The 12,163-nt window shown below is 33.1% G+C and overlaps 1 protein-coding gene across 1 annotated transcript; it reads left to right on the plus strand.

The window, feature by feature from the left end:
- Nucleotides 1-7,908: 7,908 nt before the first annotated feature.
- LOC111400968 (beta-galactosidase 15-like) lies at nucleotides 7,909-11,737 on the plus strand. The gene is made up of 12 exons (XM_023028469.1): nucleotides 7,909-8,122; nucleotides 8,202-8,410; nucleotides 8,489-8,555; nucleotides 8,667-8,903; nucleotides 8,979-9,067; nucleotides 9,148-9,253; nucleotides 9,336-9,542; nucleotides 9,647-10,005; nucleotides 10,087-10,190; nucleotides 10,271-10,608; nucleotides 10,692-10,906; nucleotides 11,202-11,737. The coding sequence occupies exons 1-12, from the start codon at nucleotides 7,958-7,960 to the stop codon at nucleotides 11,587-11,589; spliced, it is 2,484 nt and encodes an 827-aa protein (XP_022884237.1). The 5' UTR covers nucleotides 7,909-7,957; the 3' UTR covers nucleotides 11,590-11,737.
- Nucleotides 11,738-12,163: the final 426 nt, after the last annotated feature.

Here is a 12,163-nt window from a genome sequence, read left to right on the forward strand (position 1 = left end):
AAAACCAACTGAGAATAAAACTCTTCCAGCGATGTCACCCTACGCCCATCGTCAACTCCTTACTGGCCAAAGGCCTTGGGCGCTGCGGCACCCATGCTGCTATTTGGTTATTCAACTATCGGTGAATAGGTATCTTGTCTCCATCCCAATGTTTCCAAAACACTTTTCATCCATTCTAAAGTCCCTTTTCCAATTAAATTTGTAATCCTTAATGAAATTTGATCATTATCAAACCAGATTTTCAAAACAACATTATCTAGGCTTCCTCCATAATGAAACTTTAAAATCACATGGAATTTGAGTCATAAACATAACATAATTTATCTTAATTAGGTTCATTCGCTTTTTCTTCTTCCTCATCCACCTACTCTCCTTCCAGCAAATATTGTGTGCGCATTTTGAGCATGACCAGGCACATCTTTCTTTTCACAATTATAACATAGCATGCCTTTCATTCATTTCATATGGAGAAATTTTCTTAATGGGAGGCAGAAAAATTCTATTGAATCATTTTGTTGCTTAATTGATAGTTGAATTAGTGATGGAACACAACATCCAATTTCATCTGTGTACATGCCTATTGTATATGTGTAATTTAACTCAAACTTTTAATTTGTGTACATGTGTAGGCCCATTTCATCTGTGGAATTAATGTTTTTAATAGGAAATTTAGGGTATCGATGACCATAAACAAAAAATAAATATGAGGAAGAATGAGAAGATGAACGTTTGCACTTATCCACAATACCTATATAGTGTAGATGTAAATAATAAGACCTTGTTTGAACCCCATTTTGGCGGCAAATGCATTTTTCAATAGTGTATTATGAAAAATATGTGGTTAAAAAATAAGAAAAACTTTAAATTTGTGTGTATTATTATTTTATTGAAGAATGTGTGATTGTAATAATGTCAAAATACTGTTTAAAAATGTATTTTTTTTTTGAAAAATGGGGCTCAAACAAGGGCTAAATATATGATTCATCAATGTATAATAAATCAAACAGAAAATTGTATCTACTACTAATATAATAGCCTTTGGCGGATAGACGTGTGACACAAGTGCAACAGACGTGACATCTGTGATGCAAAAACATCATGAAAGATTGAAAGCATATCCATTTGAGTCCCATTTCCCAAAAAAGGGGTTTTATATTAATTATTTCTTTTCTTGGAAAAAGTGGTTAAAAGGTGGAAACTTTTTTTTTTTCAATTTTATTTACATGCAAATTATTATATTGAAAGAATGTATGGTTAAAAATGAATTTAAAAAAAAAAATTCAAATTGGATAATGAAGTGCAAACAAGGTCTCATTTAATCTTAAAAAGGTCAGATTATTAAAAGTGACATGAAATCTTAGATAAATATGTTTGAAGCTTCCTTTAAAATAACTATATTAATTCAAACATGTAGCACAATAACATTACTCTTCTTTTTTAGGTTTAGCAAAACAAGCCCCCCCACTCATGTTAGGATGGTTGAGGTGTTAGCATGTGCTAATTTTATGTTAACATTAAGGTTTAAACTTTCAAACCAAAAATTAAAATTTGAAAATAAATAATTTTGTCAGCTCTCTATATTGAATTAAATTTAAATTACACTATCAACCCAAATAAATGGGTCTATGCTTTATATAGACCTGTATTCCTATTACAATCATATTATATGGACATAATGGTTGACATAATCATGACATAATGTCACATGACAATATATTATTAGACCGTTTAAATTATAGTCAATTTTTTCATCCAATCAAATATTGTTAACACCTATTATATCAATCATTATGTCATCTACTTTATGGCAAAGTAGCATTATACTTCCTATTATTTATTACAATTATAGGATATATAATAGAATATAAACTTAAATTAATTTCATTTCAACATAGGAAAGTTTCAATAAAGAATTTCATGTATTTTACTTTACATCTATTTGTATGTTATCTTTATCTTGAAATGATAGCTAAGTTATACAATATCCCCGAGTCATTGCAAGTCGAAGCATCTGGTTAGGAATGTGTGTTTTCTTCTAGGACTAAAACATCTATTTTGTTTGGATAAAAGTATTTTTTTTTTCTCTTATTTCATCTTCAACAAAAATGTAGATTTATAAAATGGTTAACACGCTTTATAAATTATTTTCAATTTTTTCTTATTAATTTATGCCATTTCATCTTCATGCAATTAATATACACTTGTAGACTTCGTAACTTACCAGTTGAAATTTCGATTGTGTTTGCTTTAATGACATTGACAACAATGTGGTACTTGATCTATAATACTTTGACTACCAAGTAAGTGATGATTGATGAACTATAGTGGATTCCATAGATGAGTATGTCGCAAAAATTTTTGAGTAATCTTTGACGTGAGGTGAGAAAAATGAATCAAATGAACACCAGCTAACAAGCTCGACCCAAACCAAACCAACATTTTTGTTGCCACAAGAACTCAGCCTACTAAGGAGATTATATGGTGGTGGAATTAGCAATTCGAAAAGGTAGGAAGAAGAAGAAAAAGAAGAAGAGATAACATGGTTGAATCTCATTCACAACCTCCCAAAGCTTCGGCTGCCTGTCTTTTCTCTTCTCTCTATTGCTACAATACATACACAAACAAATAGCGGCTGGAAGGTAATGGGATATGTATTCTAATAGCTAATCACTTAGGTTACGTAATCGGGCCAAACACTATTCTCATGGGCTGTCAATTAAAAGCAAGGAAATAAGCCAACTTATATCCAAAACCACACACTAACACAATAGCCACTAATTGGACCCTAAAAAGTGTTGGTCATTTAAGGGTCAAGCCAAATCAATGGTGTTGATAAATTATCTGAATCTGTTTTAAATCATCACCCGAATTCATTGGCTATCAAAACTCAATATAAATCTCTACCTTGATACCGAATCAATTTGCAAGCAAACAGAATACAAGTTTTGTTCTTGTATAATCAAGTAACCAATAAAATTGATATCACAGATCTTACCTCATGTTTTGAGAAACACATAACATACCTACTCCATATACTCACTAGAGCTAAGGTAAAAAAAAAATAAAAATTATCCAAATAGAAACAAGTAAACACAGTAATCAGTTAAGAGCATATAAACATGCGGTGGAAATATAAAGAGGATAACATACAAATCTTTTCAAAACATGTTCACACTAAAAAACAGGCTAACATTAAGCCAGTCAATCAAATAGTTAAAAATATGCAACAAATGCATAAATGACCCACAAAAAGATCTCATCTTACTCATCCCATGCCATTCCATATTGCTTACACCTTGAGAATACATATTTTCTCTTATCTTCCACTATACTCACTAGATTGATCACTAAACTCATATTTAACTAGTAAACCACCATAGATTCTAAGTCCATGGGATAATCCTTTATCACCACATCACCTCTCCTAACCTAAGTGGAAAATGGGTCTCTACCCATCAGAAGTGATAGAAATATTTCTCTCACACTTGATCAGGGTCTTTCATAGATAGAGGATTCTAACAACGATGGTTCATATGCACTCACAAAGGAAGAGTAGAATAGTGAAGGCAATTGGAAACTCTCGAAAGAATCGAAAGATAGCCACACAATCAAGTTTTCTCTCAATATACATTAACAACATCAACATTTAATCACATCTGCACTCGTGACCTTTGGTGATTGCAAAGGTTAGGGCTTAATTTAAATCAACTCACTTACCATAAGGTTATTCCAACACCAATGCTAAAAAAGTCCACAAAGGATTTATTCCATGAAGGGAGGGATGAAGGTGATACTCACAAGGAAAATAGAAGAAAGAGTACCACTACACTCATAAAAGAGGCTCATAAAAAAGAAAATGAAAACCCTCACAATGGCTATCCCATATAATCTCAAAAACCTCGAGCTCACAAAGATAGAATAGAAAATGATCGCCCCTCTTTCTTCTCACTACTACCCACACTACTTACAAATCAATTGGAGTATGTCATAAATGTCAACCCACTATGCATGCAAACACATTACCCACCGTAATAAAATCACTTCTATTCATATAGTTACACACAAAAACAAATTAAAGTGTAACATATCAACGTAATATAACTAAGAAATCATACATGCAAAAATGGATTACATACAGATGCACATACAGTAACTAGATTTACTCTCAATAAATCTCACTCAAGTCATAATTAGACCTAGTGGAAGAATTTGTCCTACCTCTCTCCTTATCTTTCCTTCTATTATTCATCCTAGGATAGTCTCTTTTAACATGTCTAAAATTGCTGCAGTTAAAAAATGCCTTATTTTTCGTACTTATCTTAGACCTACATATACAATCAATACCAAATAATGGACTACAAGCAAAATATAAATACAATTTACACAGAATTGTTGTACAAAGTTTCCTAAGGTCATATGTAATACTAAAAGTGTAGAAAAGATTTGCAACAAATTCACAAAGAATTTAAGGCAAATAATTAGTAAGTAATTTCTAGGTCTAGCAACAGGCAATAGTAACCCCAATACTAATGTCAGCTCACATGATGACTTCCAATGCGAAAAGTAAATTGTTACCTTACAAGATTACCATAACTGCAATAATAAAAGAGAAAGAACGCGATATAGAGCTGACCGTATCGTCCTTAAAGGTTCCTTCAACTGCGGCAATACGAAACGACACCCGAAACCTGACGTTGAAGGGCTGCGAAAAGTAAATTGTTACCTTACAAGATTACCATAACTGCAATAATAAAAGAGAAAGAACGCGATATAGAGCTGACCGTATCTACGGATCCATAAATACAAAGAAAAGTAAATTTATCACTTTAGGGCTGCCTTTATCGTCCTTAAAGGTTCCTTCAACTGCGGCAATACGAAACGACACCCGAAACCTGACGTTGAAGGGCAAAATCATTCAAATATTACCTATAGCTTGAAACTGAAATTTGACAACACCACAATGTCCGTTTTGACGTCTAAAACAATCTGTCTGAAGACCACATCATCAAAGGACATCCTACTCGCCATCATGCACAGACGCCAGAGTCCTACTCATCGATGGCCACGCTCCATTGTCGGCCACCACGCACGACACCTCCAACTACGCCTCTACTTGTTGAGTCTATCGATGGTCTCCGTTTCTCCAACTAATAAGCGGTTTAGCAAAAAAAAAGAGTTTACAGGTCGTAGTCAGAATCTTTAAAAATTGGACAACTTCTCATCTGTTTTCTGTCCGGTTTCCAGCTTCGTTTTTAGCCTTCTTCAACAAATTTTGATACCCCCAAAAAATCATATATTTCTCAACTACATAAGCTATGATACCATTTGTTATGGAAATCTTCGAGAAATTTTCAATCTAAACTCAAAAACCAACCAAACGGACATCATTCGACAAGCTGTTGCCAAACAAAACCAACACTTTTGTTGTCACAAAAACTTGTCCCCACTAAGACGACTATATGATGGTGGTATTAGCAATCCACAAAGGTAGGAAGAAGAAGAGATAATAATGGTTGAATCTCACTCACAAACTTCAAAGGGTTCAGCCGCCTCTCTCTTTTCTCTCTTCTCTATTGCTGCAATACATACACACACACATAATGGCTGGGAGGTAATGGATATGTATTCTAATGGCTAATCACTTAGGTCACATAATTAGGCCAAACACTCCTCTCATGGGCTTCCAATTAAAAGCAAATAAATGGGCCAACTTCTAGTCAAAACCACACACTAATAACCCAACTCAATAGCTACTACTTGGGCCTAAAAAGTGTTGGTCATTTCTTGGTCGAGCCAAGTCAATGATGTCGATAAATTATTCGACATATATTTTAAATCATCGCCTGAATTCATTGGGCATCAAAAGTCGGCAAAAGCGTTGTAGTAAACAATTTTTGTTAGAATATGTGACTAAAAAATGTATTTTGTAGGTTTGTGTTAAAGGTTATCATCATTTGTGAAAAATTAAAATTTCTCACTAAGATAAGCTTCTCTTTTCGATAATGTGCGTTCTCCAATGGAGAAATAGTGACGTGTCATACTGAGAAGTTTTCAAGATATCTTAGAGTGCGTTTGATTGTTAATATTTTTTAAGAAAAATGTATTTTTTTTCACTCAAATTTTTATTTTTGTGTTGTTTGACTGTCATTTTTTCATAAAAACATGATCTTACTTTTGGTCATATGACTATATTTTCTTCAAAATCAAGAAAAATATATTCTTTAGGAGGAGTTGGATTTTATTTTTCTTAAAATTCATTCTCTCTTTCTCATCTATCCACTCTCTCTCATCTATCCATCAATAAAAAAATGGACAAGTACAATATTTTTTAGGTTGAAAATTAAATCAATCAAATACAATTAATTGACAATTTTCATGCAAATAAGTTCAAAGCAGCTGAATTCCTTAGAATTTATTTTTTTTCCCATGCAAATTCCATACTTGCAATCAAACACACCCTTAAAAAAGTTGAGCATGTTAATTTGATTAAAATTAAGGAATCTATAGACATTTAGCCTAGTTGGATGCTTCAGCAAATCGTTACACTATCATTGTAGCTCTCTCTATACTTGTGAAGTGGGATTATAGGTTCAGTCATTTATATAGTGTGGGTTGCTTCCTTTAGTCTACAAGTTTATGGTTCTTCGAACTTGTTGAATAGCGATCATGTTGAGGTTGAACTATGTTTGGACTAGCATGCGTTGGCCAGAAATGGTTATATACTTTGTATCGACATATATTCATCTACATAAATAGCTTGTTTTGTGTCCCACTTGTTGCCCCGAACCTACGCTCTACGAAATTTGACAAATTCTTATGAATGTGACTTTAATAGAAGAATGACTTAATTTTAGGGATATGTAAAACATTAAAATTCTATATAGCTACTTTTCTATGCTCCTTACGTAAAAGTGGTCAATTGTACAGTGTGTTTGGGTTTATAATTATTTAAACCTTAATATGAAATACCTTGTTCAATTAAATAACTAGACTTGAGTTTACTGGACAATAATTTAATTGCACTAATTTTTTTAATATACTAGGAGACTAAAGTATTAGAGTCCACAGTTTTCTTTATTCACCCAAAAATTTCCATTTTTAATAGCTGTTTTAAGTTTCTAAACTTCTGTTTCGTTAAGAATCTGATTTAAATAATGTATCTAATCGTATTTATTTGCTTACAAAACTCATTTTCATTAAAGTACAACGACTAAGACATTCCTTATTTTATTTTTTTGGTGAAATAAAATATTTACGTATCTTCGATCATTTTTTGTTTTCTTATATTTATCTTCAACGAAAATTTTTAGATTTTTCAAATGATTAACAAACTTTTTAGTTTAATGCTATTTTTAATTTTATTCCTTGTTAATTTGATTGGCATTTAAACTTTCATGCAAATAAATAAAGTAACATATTAATAAAATGAAAAATCGAACACATTATAGTATCATGCAATACAATCTATACCACAACTTCATTCTAGGGCTTTGTATCACATTATTAATATATATCTAATTTTCAATGCTCTCAATATACATGAGTTGAATTCTATTGTTTGTTAAGGTTTTTGTCAACCTTAATCTCAAAGTTCTAAACCTAATTTGATTGAACTATAAATAATTACGTCGATAGAATATTCTTTTTTCTTTTTACAAAACATAATTTTCTTTTTTCCTCAAAAAAAAAAAAAAAAAAAATTATATGCAGAAATGAAGAGTCCACGTGTTGAACAACTCTGTTAATTTGAATATTGTTATCCATGTAACCAACTAGAAAAGATTATATGATAAAATCTGAAGAGGATATTTCGAGATAAGATTTGATCATTTTAGTTTAAATTCTTGAAGATAACAAAAGGAATTCAACTATAAATAGATGGCACGAGTCTATAGGCATTCCATAGTTTTTCTATTTTCAATTTATCCGATTTAGCTGTACTTACATTCGTACAGCTATGAGTTTTTCAAAAAACCATGTGTTTTTTCTTAGTTCTCTATTGATTTTGATATGTAGTGGCTTAGGCGCCCAAGTTTCTCACGATGGACGAGCCATTACAATCGACGGGCAACGCAAACTTATCATTTCTGGTTCGATCCATTATCCACGAAGCACTGCCGAGGTACAATAACACAACTTTATATGATGATACTATTACTAATGTATAATTTGTTTCTAATAAGTCTATATGTAAAATTTAGATGTGGCCGGATTTGATCAAGAAAGCGAAAGAGGGAGGATTAAATGCGATCGAAACCTATGTTTTTTGGAATTTACACGAACCTCAACGTCGTCAGTACGATTTTAGTGGCAATAACGATCTCATAAGGTTTCTCAAGACAATTCAGGACCAAGGACTTCACTCTATTCTTCGCATTGGACCTTATGTTTGTGCAGAGTGGAACTATGGGTATCTACGCATTTACAATTATTCTTATATATGTTTTTCCTATTAATTACCTTTTACTAACACAATATATTTATCCAGTGGATTTCCTGTTTGGTTACATAATATGCCTGGTCTTGAGATGCGCACTGCAAATGATGTTTTCATGGTAATTAACCCTATTACTCACTTCAACTTCTATAGATTTATTATTATTATTTTATTTTTTTTGGAAAAACTAATGAAGTTTTTATTATATATGATTCTATATAATTTTCAGAATGAGATGCAAAATTTCACATCGTTGATAGTCGACATGATTAAAAAAGAGAGTTTATTTGCATCACAAGGAGGTCCTATTATTCTCGCACAAATTGAGAATGAATACGGTAATGTTATTTCGTCGTATGGAGATGCTGGAAAGGCATATCTTAACTGGTGTGCAAACATGGCCGAGTCACTCGATATTGGAGTTCCATGGATTATGTGCCAAGAGAGCGATGCTCCCGAACCAATGGTAATAATTATGTTCTTCCTATTACAATATCAGTAATATATAATTTTAATTTACGAATATTATAATTTGTTGCAGCTGAACACATGCAATGGATATTATTGTGATCAATTCACTCCGAACAATCCGAACACCCCAAAAATTTGGACTGAAAATTGGACTGGATGGCAAGTTTTATTAATTGCTTAATCTTTTTCTGATTATATTAATCAATATTGATTTTATAATATATATTTTGAAATTTTAGGTTTAAGAATTGGGGTGGTCCAGATCCTCTGAGAACTGCTGAAGATGTTGCCTTCGCTGTTGCTCGGTTTTATCAAAACGGAGGCGCGTTACAGAACTATTACATGGTCAGTATTAAGTTCAAAATTGACACGAAAAATGGTTTTTTTTTTTTAAATGATTTTCGTGCTAATTAGTTATACAATTCAGTACCACGGTGGAACAAATTTTGGAAGAACTGCTGGTGGCCCGTACATTAGCACAACCTACGATTATGATGCACCTCTCAATGAATACGGTACTCCGAATCAACCAAAATACGGGCACTTGACGCAGCTTCATAATATTTTGATGTCAATGGAAAGGACTCTCACTTATGGAAATGTTACTTCTACTGACTATGGAAATTCCTTATATGTAAGTATTAAATTATTATTATTATTATCCCCCCCCCCCTCCCCTCTTTTTGTTTGGGTAGTTGTGAGTTATAACTTTTTTCTTGAATTTATATCGATCGACAGGGAACTGTTTATACGCTTGATAACACATCGAGCTGTTTCTTTGGCAATACAAATGAAACAAGTGATGCGACAGTAAATTATCGAGGAATTGATTACAACGTACCTGCGTGGTCGGTCAGTATCCTTCCTGACTGTAAGACAGAAATTTATAACACGGCCAGAGTAAACACTCAGACTAATTTGATGGTGAAGAAGTCGAATGAGGCTGAGGCCGAACCCGCCTCATTGAAATGGAGTTGGAGACCCGAGATTAATCTCGAACAAACTCTGGTTCAAGGAAAGGGACAAGTATCTGTAAACATGATTGTGGATCAAAAGGTTGCGAATGATGTTAGTGACTATTTGTGGTACATGACCAGGTTTGTACATAGTAGTTAATTTAATTTAAATTTATTTATTTTTACACTTTTTTTAAGTTCTTACATATAATTTTCGAACAGCGTTAATCTCGACAAGGATGATCCTATCTGGACTGATGATATGAGCATTCGCGTGAATGGGACTGGACATATTTTGCACACTTATGTCAACGGCGACTATCTTGGTTATGAATCTCATTATTCTATGCAAGCAGTCGAGCTTGAATTTTTGTAATCTATTCATGAAAATATTGTGTTGTTGCAGATTCTCAGTGGGCAACATATGGTGTAACCAACTATGTATTTGAGAAGAAGGTTGAATTGAACCCTGGAACGAATCAAATAACTTTACTTAGCGCAACCATAGGTTTTCAGAACTATGGTCCGATGTTCGATATTGTACAAGCTGGGATATCTGGACCAGTCGAGATTATTGGTAGGAAAGGTGATGAGACAATCATAAAAGACCTGTCATTGCACAAGTGGTCGTACAAAGCTGGATTGCATGGCCTGGATAACAAAATCTACAGTTCGGATTCCAAATTTGCTTCCCAATGGAATACAGAAAATCTTCCTATTAATAGGATGTTGACATGGTACAAGGTAAGTCGAGTATTATATATTTCGACCACTCTTTTGTACATAATTATTCTTCAAAAATTGATGCTATGTTTTTTCGATGCCAGACTACATTCAAGGCGCCATTAGGAGAAGATCCTGTTGCTTTAGATATGCAAGGTTTAGGCAAAGGTATGGCTTGGGTGAACGGAAATAGTATTGGCCGTTACTGGCCGAGTTATATGGCAGAAGATGATGTATGTTCGACCGATGCCTGTGATTATCGCGGTTCATATTATAGCACCAAATGTGCCACAAACTGTGGTCAACCTACTCAAAGATGGTTAGTCGATCACAATCTTTTTTATTAAGCCCCTTTCTGGTTGCGATTTTTCCAAGATTTTAAGCAACATTTTGACCTGTTCCCTATGCATCTGTACTATTGACTCAACACGAAGCACATTACCATAAATGCCTGAATGTCAGAAGGGTACATAGGTGATTCTACATGGTTTGGTCAATAAGTGCGGTTGTTAACACTGTATAGTAGTAAAATTTTTGCTAAAAACGCTCTCCGACAGAGGCTAAATAATTCTATGGAGAAGTTGAAAAGACTAATATGATCATTATAATTGTAGGTACCATATTCCTCGTTCCTTCATTAACGATGGTGATAATGAATTGGTGCTTTTCGAGGAATTTGGAGGAAATCCGACCCTTGTCAACTTCCAAACTGTTACAGTTGGAACAGCTTGCGGCAGTGCCTATGAGAACAAGGATATGGAATTATCGTGCCAGGGTCGTCCCATTTCTGGTATCAAATTTGCTAGTTTTGGCGATGTACAAGGAACTTGTGGCTCATACGTCAAGGGCAGCTGCACAAGCCAAACAGATGCGCTTTCAATTGTCCAAAACGCCTGCGTTGGCAAAGAATCGTGTACAGTTTCTGCATCGGAAAGCACGTTTGGCACGGCTGACTGCGCCGACGGCATAGCGAAAAGGCTTATTGTAGAAGCGGTCTGCTAGGTTTAATTTCGTTGATACTTTCGTTTGCTAGATAGAGATAAGTAGTAGTAGTAATTTTGTCGGTTTCTCTCTCTCTCTCTCTCTCTCTTTTTTTTTTGAATTTCTTGGTAGATTAATTCGATGAGTAAATGATACTTTTAGATGTTATGGAAATATTTTTCCTCATAAATAATAATTTTTAGAATTTTAATATTCTCCTTTTTATTTCTCTTGCTGATCTAGTCGATTTGGATTTGGATTTTGAAGTTTTCAAAATTTTCCAGTTTATTTATCACAATTATATATGTAAAAATAAATAACTTTCTTTGTAGAAGAAAATTTTAATTTATTCTCATGATCAGAGTTATTTAAAACAAATAAGTTTCTTGTACTTAAAGGGGAAAAATTAACTTAAACATCTTTCGAAATAGCTTCTATCAAATTGACAAAAAATTATTTATTCATCAAAATTCATAATAAGTAAAATATTTTTACTTAAAAGGAGGGGAAAAAAACTTATTTTAATCAAACGTGTTTAGAAATTAACACTTAAATAGACAAAAAAAAAATTATTAACAATAGAAGAATATTTAGT

This window comes from Olea europaea, chromosome 10 (genome assembly GCF_002742605.1).
Source record: "Olea europaea var. sylvestris chromosome 10, O_europaea_v1, whole genome shotgun sequence".
NCBI lineage: Eukaryota > Viridiplantae > Streptophyta > Magnoliopsida > Lamiales > Oleaceae > Olea > Olea europaea.

Bases quoted from the DNA above. Each gene is read 5' to 3' on its own strand.
- LOC111400968 (XM_023028469.1), top strand. From the start codon at position 7,958: ATGAGTTTTTCAAAAAACCATGTGTTTTTTCTTAGTTCTCTATTGATT. The intron at 8,123-8,201 runs GTACAATAACAC...TGTAAAATTTAG, and splicing joins ATCCACGAAGCACTGCCGAG to ATGTGGCCGGATTTGATCAA. The intron at 8,411-8,488 runs GTATCTACGCAT...ATATTTATCCAG, and splicing joins TGTGCAGAGTGGAACTATGG to TGGATTTCCTGTTTGGTTAC.